Below are 15,616 nucleotides of genomic sequence, written 5' to 3'. Positions count from 1 at the left end.
AACTCCGACAATAATGAGGCCATCGAAGCTCTTGAAGACGAAAATTCTTCTTCAGTTGCTAGCGCAATTTTTGACGATTGTTATTTCATGTCACTAGATTTTAATCATGTTGTTTATGATCATTGTAATAGGGAAGCTAACCAGGTAGTTCATGAATTGGCAAGGTTAGCTAAATTTTCTACCCCTGATTTTTGGATGGATACTACCCCTAGTGTGCTTGTAAATGATGCCACTGTTTTGGTGATTGAGTAAGAGATATTATTTGTAAAAAAAAAAAGCAATTGCGATTTTCCAGTAGTCATTTTGTGGTGCTAGTAGTTTTTTTTTTCAATGCTTGGTGCTAGTAGTTAGAGTCGCAGCGTGGAAGCCACAGTGCGTTGCGAGTTTCACCGCAACCGGACTCGTACAGGGGTGCGCGGACAGCCACCGCCCCGTTCAATGGCCGCCGCGCTTTACCTCCCGGCGAACCCAAATCCTCCGCCTAACCCCACCTCAACCCTCCGCCAGCCGCTGCCGCGGCCTTCCACTTCCGGCGAGCTCCACTTCCGTCCCCGCCTAGTGCCCCGTCGAGCCCGCGCTCGAACCCATCTCCCCGCCGCGTTCGGGAGGCGACCGCCCGCGGCGGCTGCGGCCGAGCGCGGAGGGAAGGACTACTACGCCACGCTGAACGTCCGGCGCAACGCCACCATGAAGGAGGTCAAGAGCGCCTACCGCACCCTCGCGCGCAAGGTACTGCTCTCTCGCTTCCATCCTCTTCCATGCCCCTCTCGGCTGCTGCTGCTGCTGCTATTCTGTTACATCCAGTACAGTTTGCCTGTCTGTAATTGTATGAGTGTACAGAGACTAGAAGTAAGAGAGATAATGTGGTATGATTGAGTTGGGCCACTTGCATAATTCTCCGGTGCCAACCTGGGGAATTATCAGCATGTGCATCTATTTCACTACTTCCATCTTGTATTAAAAATGAGGTACATTTCAGAAAGCTGGTCGTGGCGATAGTACAGCAATGTTACAGCATGAGCATTTTTTGACTCGTTGGGATTTGGCCTGGTCAAAAGTAAGCTCTCATAAAGATTGTAGTAATATGATAGAGATGTTCTACCCTTCACGGGATTCGGCAAAGCTATGCTAAATGTAATTTCAACTTAATTTTTTGGTTTCGTCCTAATTTTCAAATACATTCTGTCTTGTTAAAAGGAATGCCTGGATCAAGATACTGGGTTTTATCAATTTGTAAGATGATAATCCTGCATATTTGTGCCTCTTTGTGTTGAAGATTACCGAGCTATACATATGTAGTACAGTCTACAAATTAAGTCCCAATTGTGCATTTTTGGGTGTTCTCTTCAGGTAGACCCTACTCGTATTTTATCACATGGGGTGTTGATTTCCAAGATTCCACCCATGTATAGGTGGTGCTGGAGCTACAGACCGTGAAGAAAACACTTTCTTGGTTTGTTTTGTATTTCAGTACCACCCGGATATGAACAAGAGCCCTGGGGCAGAAGAAAAATTTAAGGAGATAAGTGCTGCATACGAGGTATTGTCTGCTCTCTGGTCTCTGCTGAAGTGCTAGGGATATGCTGAGTGTTAGACTAGTTATTATTTTACTCTTTGTAGTAAAGTGACCCAATTTTTCCCAGTGTGCTGCACTTTATGTGCACTGTAGCCCGTTGAAGTTATATTCTCTGCATCTTGGAGATATGCTATACTGGAATAGTTGCAGCAATTTCATGAAGCCACTAAAAAACCTATTACTTACAAGGCTATGTTTTCTGCGTCTCTGTTTTCTTTTACTGTGCAGATGTACTATTAATTTCTTTTTTTATTTTCCTTTCTCTGCTATAGATGAAACTTGATCTAATGAGGGCCAGGTTGAAACTATTCCTAACCTTTAGTTTGTGCGTTACCCTTGCTAGTTACTACACTGCTAATCCACTGTGTCAAGGGGTTAACACTTAACGGTGACCCTTGTACTTACTGGTTCCTTGTTTATCAACAACATCATTGAATCAAAATCTAAGTAATATACTATATTATAGTTGTGCTTTAATCAAAGAGTCTTAGATGACCATATACTTCCAAACTGTGATGTTTGACAATGTTATCAGATGACTACACTTTTCTTTTAGGTTCTGTCGGACAAAGAGAAAAGATCTTTGTATGATCGGTTTGGAGAAACAGGACTTCATGCAGATTATGGAGGTGGAGATTTCAGTGCACATGGGGTATTTCTTTCAATCTGCCATTTTCCTAGATGTTGTTTTCTCTTCCTAATTATATTCTTCAACTTACACCAACAATTGTTGTCTAAATTGGATTTCATGTTTAACAATTAATGTAATAGCAGTTTGATAGGCTCGATCATGAAATTATTGTGGGCTAAATTGTAAAAATGTTTCTCACTTTACCCTCCGCGGACATTCTATATTCTCTATTATACACATTGGCATGTGATTCTCATTTTTTTCTGAAAGACTAGTGAACTCTGCTATTCTCTCCGATCCATATAAAAGTTGTACTAAATCAGCGACAATTAATATGGATTGGGGGGAGTATAATAATTGCGTTAGTAGCTGAAGTAAACAAACCAGAGTTTTTTTGACAGAGAACTGTAGAGGAGGCGCTGACAGTATATATATTATTAATAATGAAAAGGGTTTACAAGATATGTACAATACTAGTATTTACAAGAGACCCGTGGAAAGAATATACAGATAAACGCCAGGTAAAAACCTAACTGAAAAATCAAGCTAGAGAATCTATCCAACAGAATACAAAGTTAACCATAGGATGCAATGCAATGAAGAAGAAAAAAACAGCAACAGCATGCGATTCTCATTTATGTGTGATTATCTTGCAAATAGCTGTATGTTGTGTGCATCCTGCATCCTAACTAACAAACCACTTTACATGGAAGGCCTCAATCGAATAAAGCTAATGTAACATGATCTTCGGCCTTTTGTTTTCTTTTGCAGGTTGATCCATATGAACTCTTCAATGCATTCTTTGGCAGTTCTAACAAGTTCTTTGGAGATAGCATGGGTCCAGGGCGATTTCATTACAGTTCAAATGTCAATGATAACAGGGGACTTGATATTCGGTAAATAATTTCAGCCTCCCATTAGAGCAGGGAAAATTAATTCTTGGATAGCTGTTTACGCCCTTTTATCTGTATTGCAGCTATGATCTTCTCCTTCCTTTTGAAGAATCAATCCTTGGAGGCAAACGGGAGATCAGTATTTCTCGACATGAAACATGTGGCGCTTGCCATGGATCTGGAGCTAAATCTAGCAATAGCATAACAGAATGTGCACAATGCAGAGGTCAAGGCAGGTCGATGAAATCTCAGAGGACACCTTTTGGTATAGTATCTCAGGTGACCTAGACATTCTACTGGAACGTTGTGTTTCCTGTCATTGTGTAACTTGTGTTCAGACTGGCTTACTGAGTTTACTTACTGCATGGCTTTTGCAAATTTTGTGCACCTTTATTAGAGCCTACGATATACAAATTGTCTGTTAAATGAAGTCTCTCTAGAATTCTGTTTTTCTGTTGGGCCACTAGGGTTACTGTTCATGAATGTGGGAGTTACTGTTGGACTGTGTATTATTTCATGGAATATGGGAGAACTCTTGTCTTCTGAACATGCATAAACTCTTATTAGTGTATGAACAACAAAATCTTACATGCAATAATTTTTGTAAATGTTTGATATGTCATATTCCATTTTTCGGTGCACTTACCGCATAATTTAGTCTGTTTATCACTGTTTACTATTGCTCGTGGCTGACATGCTTAGCAAAGTCCTCTCTTTCCTGAAGTTCAGAATTATACACTTTATTTAGTATCTTTTGATGTATGATACTTTAAATTACTACATCTTGCTGTTACATTCTGCAGATATCTTCTTGCTTAAACTGTGATGGCAGTGGGAAGATAATTACTGATCATTGCGCAAGCTGTTATGGTTCAGGCAAAGTCCAAGTTGAACGAAGTATAGAAGTAGACATACCGGGAGGTATTGAAGATGGCTCAGCCGTTCGACTTACCGGAGGAGGTAGTGTTGATAAGCAAAGGCAAGCACTGGGAAATTAATACATAATTATGTAAATTTATGAACCCCTTATGTAGTTTTCCGCATGTTTAATTTAAACATGTTATTTGGTAAAAGCTATACCTAGGCTGTCCATACTCAGATTTCTGACAATTGACAAAGTGCTTATACTTGTCAATTTGTATACTTTAAGTAGAGTAATACAGTCTGAATGTAACACTACTCGCATTTCAGTTAAGTACTTAAGTTTGTTAGGGTCCACTTACTGGGAAAATATATTGTTATTATCATTGTTATCCATTTCTATCTTATCATGCAGGGGCGTAAGTGGTGACTTGTATATATTTGTTCGTGTTGAAGAAAAACAAGGCATCCACAGAGAAGGTCTCAATCTGTGCTCGGATGTCACGATTGATTACACTGATGCAATTTTAGGAACAACGGTGAAGGTGAGCTGTCAAAACTCGAAAGCTTGAAACCTTTTTTGACACGTAATCGTTGTCCTCAAGTTAGATCACACAAAACTTACATGTTGTCTAATAACTGAAGTATATCCTTTGTTAATTCCATCACGCTGCAAACATTCTCGTTTGTGCTAGAAAGACTCCCACTTAAGCTTAATCGAGAAAGCAATCTTGTTATTTCAGGTTGAGACAATAGAGGGATTGAAGGATCTTTATATTCCTCCTGGAACTCAGCCTGGGGAGAAGTTGAAGTTTGCGCAACTGGGAGCTCCAGACATTAAGAGGCCTAACCATAGAGGCGATCACAACTTTGTGATAAAGGTGAAGATCCCAAGGAATATCAGGTGTGAATTGCCAGTGTTTTCTAACAGCATGCGTGCTGCTGACTTGTGTTTACTCTCTGATGAGTTGATATCATATCGAACTTTAGCTATCACCAAAACCATCCCTTAAATATTAATTTCCAAAAGTTTTAAGAACTAGCTGATTTCTTGTTCAAAAAGTGAACCAAATTGGACATGCTTGATTGCAGGGCTCAACAGACAACAACAATCACATGGCTGTTCTTATATTTCATCTGACCTTCCCTGTCCTCCGTTTGTTGTTTGCTCTTTGTTGGCATTACCGGTTGGCAACTGTAAGGCTGCTGCTACTCATAGTGGTCCTTCAGGGAGGCTGAATGGAAAATCAGTAGCATTGCTTGTTAGTTTTTCCATTGTTAACACCATAGTCACTTTTGTTGTGTTAGTTTCTCATTGTGTTTATTATTTATGCAGTGACCAGGCACGTTCACTTGTTCAAGATCTTGCTGCACTAAAGGGAACTCAGGGCATTTCAGTTCCTAGTGATGGTACATCGTACTGTTTCCGAGTTAATTGTAGTTAGCATCTTTTTTCTGCCTAACCTTGTGGCTTAATCAGAAACTATAGACCAAGGAAACTTGAGAGACGGAAGCCATCATTCTTCGGCAAGGAAGAAAACATCGTTTTGGGGGTCTGTCAGGAATCTGTTCAGGTACATATAGTATCTTATTATCTTTTATTGCAACAAAATGCAACAGTGGGTCTGTCGTATTGATATGTTGATAGTACCGCCTTTACATTGTAGTGCCAAGCCAACTCGTCTTCTAGTGCATAGCCAAAAGGACAGAAGCTTAGTATTTTGACTAATAAGCATCCCCTAGTTCTGTAGAACTGTAGGTCATTTTTGTTCAAATTTAACAGTGTCATTCATATCATGGCAGGGCTGATGAAGGGGATCAGAGGTTTGCTTCGATCAGTGCACAACCTGTTATTCCACGGTGGACTTATCAACGCGGAGTTCATCGTGCTGCCCCATTGTTAGAAGGATGCTTCATGATCGCAGCAATCATCTTCGTGATGAGCAGAAGGGACAAATTCAGGTTTTGCCCGAAGGGGGACGATCGCACAACTAAACCTGAAGATGGAGAGTGAAGTTCGGTAGCGCTGTTTGTTGGATGTTAATAGTGTAATGGATCTGAATCCGGTTGCACAAATCTGTTTCTCGGGCAGATTGGCGATCATATTGTTTGCGCCCCGCCAGTTCTGTTATTGTGTGAAAAGCCAGGAAGAAGCAGGGACCAGAGTAACATCAGTGAGCATAGAACAACACATTTGTACTAGTAGTGCTACTAGACTAGTGCTCATGCCTTGAACAGATTAAAATATGAATATGTGATAGAAAATATTTACTACAATTGTAAAGAAGCTGTTGACTCAAGAATGGAACATGTTACATGCAAAAGAGATTGACATATGTTTGGAGAAGCTGGTGACAAATGCCGTGGAAGTTTTTAAAACATGTTTCAAATATTTCAAAGAGATAGAAATATATTGTACAGGAGCATTTGTAATGCGTTCCACTTGATTGGTTCTGTTGGACTCCACACGGGGCAGAGACACCACCGCATTCGTCTCACCGGCCGCTACCGCAGCCTACCGGATCCATCAGCCGCCATGCGTCCGCGTCCACCGCTCCACCGGATTCAGCGGCGGCGGAACCCCGCGGCCTGCAGCTGCCTCCTCCTCCTCCTCGCTCTCCTCATCTCCCCCACCGCCGCCGCCGCCAAGTCCTCCGGCCGCCCCATCACCGTACGTCTCCTCCCCTGACCTTTCCCCACGCTTCTCCCTGCCATCATCCACCCGTCTCACCCTCCAATTCCGCGTTGCAGGACAAGGAGATCCGCGAGAACAAGGCCGCCTGCTACACCGACGTCGAGAAGTACGTGGCCGCCGTATATGCGCTGTGCTGCTAACGTTCAGTGGGAATGCATCTGATGTGTTGTTTCTCTTTGCTCCGCGCAGCGGGCTGTGGGGATTCGCGTGCAGGTCCTCCACCACGGAGAAGGAGAACTGCGTGCTGCGCTGCCTCTCGCCGGAGTGCTACAACCTCATATACGGCGGCGATCCGGTGAGTGGAGGCGCGATGTGGAAGGCTGCTTTTGTGGTGTTTGATTTGATTTCTGATGGGATTTTTTTACTGTGTTGTGGCAGCTTGAGGAAGGGGAGCTAGACTATGTCCGCAGCCATGAGTACAAGTACTGCATGCACAAGTAAGACAGCAGTAGTATATTCGATGTGTAGCTTTAATGTTTCTGGATATAGGCTGAATTGTACGTATCTACCTAGCATCGTAAATGGTTGCATTGTTTTGCTCTCTGTTTGGGTGTAGAGGGTGGAAAAGGAGCGAGATAATTTTTGGAGTAATGTCTCCTGTCAGATGGGATATTTAGGAGAGGGTCAGAACAATGCTCATAGACAAGTAGAGTTCTTAGCAATTTTCACCACATACCAATTTTGTATACCTATATCTTTTCATGTAGTTCCTTACGAAGGGCAGTCTTAGGTATATGTTCAGCGTCTAGTGATTAGGCTTGATGTACTTATGGTGGAACAGTTAGTTATGGCTTGTGTTAAAAGCCTGACCATGAAGCCTGTCATAACATGTTAGCCAAATGGATAATTCAGTAAGGGAGATTACGTTGCACCCATCTCATATGTTTTACTGAGCTCACAAACAGCAAGCACAGCAGCACTCAGGACATTTTATTCCTACCAAGCAAATCATTATGTTAGTCTGCTCAAGTGTCATCACCCACATTCCCAACCTCCATGATCTGCGGTAGAACAAAGGTTCTGTCCTTATGTATTCTACCCAGCTGTCTCTTGGATTCTTCGGTCTACATTACTGTGTGTTTTATTTTGTCAACTCACAACTCGACTCATCCTAATGTTGGCTAGTATAACTGTTCATCAAGGGTAACCCGCTGGGTCCATTGGGTTTCTAATTCTTGTTGCTATATCTCACAGTTTTACTTCTCCAGAACAAAAAAGAAAATATTAGTTACTGGTGCTCCTCACATTGTAAATACCTGTACTTCCCAGAATATCACTTTGATCCCCATGATCATTTGTTATTTACTGAGAAATTACATCCAGAAAAAGAAAACAGAAATCACTTTATTTCGGACTGAGGTGTTTTGGATAATTTACATTAGAGTTTACATGCTGCTACTTTTATTATTCAGATTGTTGTATAGGTCTGAAAAATAATCTCATTTTTATACTGTAATGAACCTAACTTGTATCCATATTGTCATTGCATCATCTTTTACTAGTTGACCATTGAGTCTCTGGCATTTTAGTTTTTTTCTTCTCGAATACGCACAGCATGCATATCATTAAAGATAGAAGATGGGTAAAGAGCCCAATCCACCGTGGATGCTACATTCAAACTTTCACACCCACACTCGCCACTCCACTCCACCTAATATAGAAGATGGCATTTTAGTTTGGTTAGCTGCTCTTGCTCCGTCGCCCCAACTTGTGTTTTTTGTTTCTGTTCATTTCAGGGTATCCCTTGGAGAAAGCTTGGATGGTGTGAAGGGTTCCTTCAGCTATTCATGAAGGATTTACACTTTCTGCCAACAGAGTGAACAGAGAAACATTCTCCAAGTCTGCTGTAAACAGTAAACAGTAACATTTCCTAACATATGGTGTATCTTTATGTTGCATTATGCAGTAGGTATATTTGTATGAAATTCTTAGTCACCAATCCAACATATATCTTTCCAGTGTTTTCATTTCATGCTGGAAAATTTAGTAGGAGTATCTAACAGTAGCTCTTATCCGGGAAAATTGTGTCAAGTTATTCCTGTGTTTCCACTGTCACCTCTCTCTGATATCCTAATAGACTTATAATAGACATCCAAAGATAAAGAAACAAGTCAGATATGCAAATATAATAAGGTACTGTAGGGAAACCATATTTAAGATTCATTGAGATCACTGCTAGTGTTAGATGATAGACAACAGAATCGAAGCTTCAGTTGACACAAACAACATTACAAAGGAAAGGGTTCAACAAGAAAGAAGCACCCAGAACAACAATCTCCTGAAGTTCATGTCAACATTCAGGTTTTACTGCCAATGAATGACTAAAAAGGGGTCAGCAAATACATCACTTCGGGGCTGTTTGGTTTCTAGCCACACTTTCCCACACATTGCCACACCTCATATTAGGTGGGTGTTTGATTCTAAGCCACACCCTAGGCAATATTCTTTTTGTGAAAAATAACCATATGTCATACACACAAAAAGTGTGGCAATATTTCTCGACCAACAGCCCCTTGCATTTTCAGATAATAAGTGCTCGGTCAAGAGGAGAGGCCCATGATAATTGTTGCCACTAACGAGAAGCTCGGGAGGCATATTTGACAATCATGCAAACATGCTTTCAGAATCAGTACGAGGCACATCTCTCAATCCAGAGAAGTAGCTGAGTCAAAAGTTTCAATATTCCGCCGATTCAATTTTTCTGTTTAACTCTGCGATTGTGACAAGTGGGAAAAACCATTCGGCTGGTCCACTCTTTGGAAACAGCGTAGCTGCGGCATCATGTAAGGATCAGTCAACTTCAGAAAGAGGTGCCTCAGCCTCATTATGTGTCGGCAATATTTTGCTCTCGGTTGACTTCAGGTGCAGAGTTACCCAGTTGGGTAGCCTCTGCATTGATGGATCTTGGAAGGTGTTTAATTCCTTAGAGATGGTGTGAAGCTGAACGATTCCGCCATGGTTGCTGGCATTGTGTCAATGTCAATGGATGAGTCTTGCAGGCTCGATTCAGCAAATATTTTTGGATATGAAGATAAACAAGGGCTCAATTTTGAGTTTGCGAAGTTATGTTGGTTTTGGTGGAATTCAAAGGCATGTTCATGAGTTTATCAGCCAATTATAGGCGTCGGATATCATCCCTCTGCCCAGTTTCAGTCGCTGCATCTCCGGGGACAAACCTCCCTTGGTAGAAGAGGAGAGAACCACGTCGTATGCAACATTGTTCAGCTTCGAGCTGGCAACTGGAACATCTATCTCATCGCCGTCCACAAGTTCCAGCATCTTTTTACAACCAGTTCAGCATGGTAAGTAGGTAACCATCTGGACCATCCTGTATGTAGCATACGCTGTCTTTCTGAATTTGATACGAAACTGCAGCATCCTCTAGTGTTATTTGTCCTTTTCGAAATTCAACACGGAATCATGTGATTTACTTAGCTTCAGACCGATCACGTTTGAAGGATTGTCATTGACAGAAAGCAGTTTCTAAGATGCTTTGGTCAATTTTCTGACATTAGAAACTAGTATCATTGTCGCCCCTTTGGTTGCTGACTTGCTCTACATCTACTAAATTTGTCTCCTCGATGTCTTTCAGCCCTGTCTGTAGCCATTCTATGGAATCCATTGCAGTCCGGGTTCTTCCTCCCGCAGGCATTATTATCATTAGCACCATGTTGAAATTGTGTCAGCTTCAACCAGCCTGCATGCATACAGCAGTAGTACAATCTCGAAGGAAGAAAGGCAGAAATGGAAGAAACGAAATCGGAAACCAGCTGGTCAATGCATCATCAGCAGGCTTGGCAGACGATTGGGCTGGACCGATTTGCTCGGGCAGAGAAAAGAATCTAGTTGGTGGGCGGGGCAGAGGCGGAGCCCATCCCACAATTTTCCAACCGATGAAACAACAAGACGAGAGTTCGTTGTACCCGATACGATACCTGCTGCCCGGAAAGACCTACCGTACGCACCGTCGACCGATCATTGCCAAACCAACAACACACACACAAAAAAAAAAAAGAGGCGCCACACTTCCCTGGGCCACGCCATCATCATCTGCTTGCCAGAGCTCGCCGCTCTTGTTCTCCCGGGCGGGAGGGCATCAGCAAGTTGGCCACCATTCTTCTCTCTGGAGTAGCAGCCGAGTCTCGAGCGTGATGATGCGGCTCGGCCGGCGAGTCCTTGACCGGAACCAGAAAGCCTGCCAAGCGTGCGATCCTGAACCTGCCCGGTTAAATTTCCCCTTTTGACATTATTATCGTGAACCTGCCGGGTTTTACTGCTGCGTTTTCAGGCAGGCACTGGGTGTGTACGTACGTACGTGTTGCCAAAAATTCAAGTTTGTGTACACCAGCAGAAGGCCGTGCTGGTGCGCCTTGCCCGGGGAACTGGCCGATAAATGCCCGTGAACTGGATAACATGCCATGCTCGGGTACTTCCCTCCCACTGCCCGAGTGTCGCACCTAGCAGCGCAGCAGTACCACTCACGAACCTTTTGCTCGTGGTCGGAAGCTTGGGATTCACTCAACCCCAACCAGCAGCATTCCGAAAGAATCTCCAGCGCGGTGGGCAGGAATTTCCTCCCGACGGAATTCCGGGTGAAAGCGAGCGCGGTTCACCCGTCCAGCTCACGATTTCCTAAACGATTTCCTAAACAATTCATCCATCATGGAAATACATTACTACCAGCACTGGAGCAGTAGTATTATTTTTCTCGTGTCTTTTGGCCCGGCGGGTGCTGGTCCCGCGTCCAGCCAGCCTTTCGTTTCACCGGGCCTCAAAAGACTCCTCCCCCTGCTGCTAATCTGCCTTTGGATTGGATTAGAAAAAGAGGAAAGCGGGAATTCTCCAACCAGGCTCCAGTGAGCGCCACCGGGGTTAATCAATCCATGATTAAAGCAGCAATCAGGCCCATCGCGCCAATCAGGCCCGCCGCTCCAGCTCCTCGCGCTAACCAAACCTTCCATTATAATTCAAGATTCCCCTGCCCCTCCCCCTGCCCACTCTATTTCTACTACTGCCAGTACTACCTCCACACAGAGAGTGTCTCTGCTTTTCTCCTTCTCCATGGCCATGCCAGTGCCCTCCTTGAGCTGACAGAGCAACAAGCCTCTCGCCGCCCCCCTTCCTCCCGCTCTACGATGGCGGCAATGCCGGGGCCGGCGAGGCTGGCCCTTGCCGTGCTGGCGCTCGCGTCGGTGCTCCCGGCGTACCGCTCCGACGACCTCAACACCGACGCGCAGGCGCTGGAGGCGCTGCGCAAGGCGGTGGGGCGGTCGGCGCTGCCGTCGTGGAACGGCAGCGCGCAGACGTGCCAGTGGCAGGGCGTGGCCTGCGAGAACGGCCGCGTCGTCGAGCTCCGCCTCCCCGGCGCCGGGCTCATGGGCGCGCTCCCCTCGGGCGTGCTCGGCAACCTCACCGCGCTCCGCACGCTCTCCCTCCGCTGGAACGCGCTCTCGGGGCCCATCCCCGACGACGTCGCCCGCATGACCGAGCTCCGCGCCATGTACTTCCAGCACAACGCCTTCTCCGGCGAGGTGCCCGCGGCGCTCTACACGCTCAGGAACCTGGTGCGCCTCAACATCGGCCAGAACAGGTTCTCCGGCGAGATCTCGCCCGACTTCAACAAGCTCAACCGCCTCGGCTCGCTCATCCTCGACACCAACGACTTCTCCGGCGAGATCCCCAAGCTGGACCTGCCCACATTGGAGCAGTTCAACGTCTCCTACAACAAGCTCAACGGCTCCATCCCCCGCAAGCTCCGCAAGATGCCCAGGGACTCCTTCCTCGGCACCGGCCTCTGCGGCGGCCCGCTCGGCCTCTGCCCCGGCGAGACCGCCGAGACACCCGCCGGGTCGCCGGAGGCCCAGCCGGGAGCGGGCGGCGGCGCGGCCGACGTCGGTGGCGGCAAGAAGAAGAAGAGGCTCTCCGGCGGCGCCATCGCCGGCATTGCCATCGCGTGCGTGCTCGGCCTGCTGCTGCTGCTCGCCCTGCTCTTCTTCCTCTGCCGGAAGAAGAAGTCGAGCAGCGCGCCGAGGTCTTCTGCGGCGGCGGTGGAGAAGGGGCGGGACCTGGGCATGGGCCCGCTGGACGGGGAGCCCAAGGGGCAGAACGGCAACGGCGTCCACGGCGGCGCCGCAGCGGTGCCGGCCGCCGCGGCCGCCGCAGCCGCCGTCGCCGCCAAGTCAGGAGGAGGAGGGTCGACGGCCGGGTCGAAGAAGCTGATCTACTTCGGGCCGATGGCGGCGGCCCCGCCGTTCGACCTGGAGGACCTGCTGCGCGCGTCGGCGGAGGTGCTGGGCAAGGGCGCGTTCGGCACGGCGTACAAGGCGGTGATGGAGAGCGGCGCGGCGGTGGCCGTGAAGCGGCTCAAGGACGTGGACCTCCCCGAGCCGGAGTTCCGCGAGCGGATCGCGGCCATCGGCGCCGTGCAGCACGAGCTGGTGGTGCCCCTCCGCGCCTACTACTTCAGCAAGGACGAGAAGCTGCTCGTCTACGACTACATGTCCATGGGCAGCCTCTCCGCCCTCCTCCACGGTAAGAAAAATCAAAAACTTTTTACAGTTTCCTCTCGCCGGGCCGGTTCGTTATCGCCGCTGCCGCCCTGTCGGTGGATGGATCCAAACAGGCTGGCGATATTCCGTCGCCGGCGTGAAAAAAGTCCAACGCGGTGGCGCGTCCCTTTCGCCGGATCCATTCCGTTTCCCTTTTAACCGGTGTCTGACCTACCCCGCCGCGTCCATGGCCCGGTTTGTTTATGTCCCCGCCATTGCCATGCCCAAGGTGTACATTTCATACGCCCGAACTGCAATTTGTACGCTAGCATGCACGACTACAGTAGCAGAGACAGAGTTGTCGGGCTCAGCGTTTGCCAGCCGAGTTGCGTGGGATCTAATCCGCTAGTTTAAGGCGGCCAGCAACGTGCCAGGCCTTGGCACGACCCGCCATTTGCGACCCACTTGCCTGGCTTAAGCTCGTGGTCCATGGAGGCTCACCCCCTTTTGAAATCCAGTAACACTGTCCGATACTACAACTATGCGAGCACGTACATGGAGTTATTAGTTGCAGATGAGTGAAATTTCCTTGGCAAGTTGCGCGCGCATGTGAGCGGGGAGGGCAGGGTGGTTGATGGACTTGATATGCGTCCATGTGACATTTAGTTGGCGCCACTGCTCCCATCCTCGGGATTCCTCCCCCTCCCCGCGCCAATAATGGCCGGCGTATACGCACACACGCAAGATTTAAAAGCATCATTCGTGAGCCCGGACGGGGTAGATAAGAACACATGCCATGCACATGCACATGCACACGCACACGAGACGTAAAACCAACGGAAGCCCAAAAGAAAAGAAAGAAACAACCGTGTTGCACCGTAACTACGATGAGATGTGTGTTAATAATCTTCATGTATGTGGTGGTGTGCGTGCGTGCAGGGAACCGGTCGTCGGGGCGGACGCCGCTGGACTGGGAGGCGCGGTCGGCGATCGCGCTGGCGACGGCGCGGGGGGTGGCGCACATCCACTCCACGGGGCCGACGGCGTCGCACGGCAACATCAAGTCCTCCAACGTGCTGCTCACCAAGAGCTACGAGGCCCGGGTGTCGGACCACGGCCTGCCCACGCTCGTCGGCCCGTCATTCTCCCCGACCCGCGTCTCCGGCTACCGCGCGCCGGAGGTGACCGACATCCGGCGCGTCTCGCAGAAGGCCGACGTCTACAGCTTCGGCGTGCTGCTGCTGGAGCTGCTCACTGGCAAGGCGCCCACCCACGCCGTGGTGAACGAGGAGGGCCTGGACCTGCCGCGCTGGGTGCAGTCCGTGGTCCGGGAGGAGTGGACCGCCGAGGTGTTCGACCAGGAGCTCCTCAGGTACCAGAGCGTGGAGGAGGAGATGGTGCAGCTGCTCCAGCTCGCCATCGACTGCTCCGCGCAGCACCCCGACCGGCGGCCCAGCATGTCCGACGCCGCCGCCCGCATCGACGAGATCCGGCGCTCCGCCTCCTCCTCCTCCGCCGCCCAGCACGCGACGACCGCGGACGGCTCCCCCGCCGCCCCCGCCCCCGAGGGCGACGACGAGCCGTCCCTATAACCGACCGGCATTGATCGATCTCCGTTCGTCCTCCACCGCGAACGGAAATTCATCAGTTGGAAGAAAGGAAATTGCTTAGTTCTTTGCATGGATCGCGTCTCTGCTCATCAGCAACTTGTGCATGTCTTCATTTTTTGTTTCTTTCATCTTCTTCTCCTGTTGGCCCCTCCTTTTCTTCTTCTTCTTTTCTCTCACGGGCTTTGATTCTGTTCTATAGCACATGTCGGTCGGAACACTACTGTAAGCGTTTGATTCTTGGAAAGTAACACATGGACGATGCCTGTACTGTACTGTACCTAAGGACGACGATCCCACGGATGTCATGCCACCGTTGCCACCAGCTGTTGTGATGCTTGCTTACTTAAAACACCCGGTGATTTGCTCGCGGTAGCTAGGCTTTCGCTGCCGACGCTTTGCTTTGCCTGCCTCCCTCGCTCACTTTCACCTCGTCTAATCGGCCGATCTCGGTTGTTAATGGTGGTTGGGCTGCCCCTTTTCCTGCCGTGATGAGCCTCCTTTTGCCCGTCGCTCGCCGCCCGATCGATGGCTCCGCCTGTGGCGTCTAGCGCTCGGCCTGTGAGTGAACGGACGAAACCCGGCTACGGCTACGGCTACTGGTCTTGGTGTGGTGTGGTGTGGTAGGTCGGAGGAGACATCCCTCTTTCTTTATCGGAGAGTGCTTTCGAAGTAACACGGCCACGGAGAGGGACTCGAGGGTCATGTACGTAGCGTTGCGTTTATACGTGTGCAGTTCCATGACGCTGACGGGGTCGTCAAACTCGGCGAGCAGTGCGACAACAAGGCATCATCGTCGTCTATGCACGGTTTGTGGTTGGCTCATTCATATACGAGTACTCTACAGAGGCGAACCGACAGTACA

General features: G+C 48.2%; 3 protein-coding genes across 7 annotated transcripts; all 3 read left to right on the top strand.

Moving 5' to 3' along the window:
• Positions 1 to 366: 366 nt before the first annotated feature.
• On the top strand, positions 367 to 6,312 carry LOC125552461 (chaperone protein DnaJ). Of its 5 annotated transcripts, none has more exons than XR_007303608.1 (11): positions 367 to 729; positions 1,472 to 1,540; positions 2,133 to 2,228; positions 2,979 to 3,103; positions 3,184 to 3,379; positions 3,904 to 4,079; positions 4,377 to 4,506; positions 4,705 to 4,865; positions 5,054 to 5,158; positions 5,298 to 5,371; positions 5,442 to 5,486. XR_007303608.1 is itself a non-coding variant. In XM_048716016.1 (11 exons), the coding sequence occupies exons 1-11, from the start codon at positions 439 to 441 to the stop codon at positions 5,973 to 5,975; spliced, it is 1,623 nt and encodes a 540-aa protein (XP_048571973.1). In that variant the 5' UTR covers positions 367 to 438; the 3' UTR covers positions 5,976 to 6,312. The 5 variants fall into 5 exon arrangements, 3 of the variants coding, with proteins under 3 accessions (XP_048571973.1, XP_048571974.1, XP_048571975.1); XR_007303609.1 differs by having other exon boundaries at positions 5,054 to 5,223; positions 5,442 to 5,457; XM_048716016.1 differs by lacking the exon at positions 5,054 to 5,158 and adding an exon at positions 5,765 to 6,312 and having other exon boundaries at positions 5,442 to 5,535.
• Positions 6,313 to 6,397: 85 nt separating this feature from the next.
• LOC125552462 lies at positions 6,398 to 8,678 on the top strand. The gene is made up of 5 exons (XM_048716019.1): positions 6,398 to 6,632; positions 6,713 to 6,762; positions 6,846 to 6,951; positions 7,035 to 7,093; positions 8,393 to 8,678. Exons 1-5 carry the CDS (start codon positions 6,498 to 6,500, stop codon positions 8,445 to 8,447), a joined length of 405 nt encoding a protein of 134 aa, XP_048571976.1. The 5' UTR covers positions 6,398 to 6,497; the 3' UTR covers positions 8,448 to 8,678.
• Positions 8,679 to 11,637: 2,959 nt separating this feature from the next.
• On the top strand, positions 11,638 to 15,021 carry LOC125552460 (probable inactive receptor kinase At1g48480). Its single transcript, XM_048716015.1, has 2 exons — positions 11,638 to 13,187; positions 14,084 to 15,021. Exons 1-2 carry the CDS (start codon positions 11,792 to 11,794, stop codon positions 14,734 to 14,736), a joined length of 2,049 nt encoding a protein of 682 aa, XP_048571972.1. The 5' UTR covers positions 11,638 to 11,791; the 3' UTR covers positions 14,737 to 15,021.
• The last annotated feature ends 595 nt before the right edge of the window (positions 15,022 to 15,616 follow it).

Source organism: Triticum urartu, chromosome 4 (assembly GCF_003073215.2).
Source record: "Triticum urartu cultivar G1812 chromosome 4, Tu2.1, whole genome shotgun sequence".
NCBI lineage: Eukaryota > Viridiplantae > Streptophyta > Magnoliopsida > Poales > Poaceae > Triticum > Triticum urartu.
Note: the sequence above shows the minus strand (reverse complement) of the source record. Positions and strands in the feature narration are given on the sequence as shown.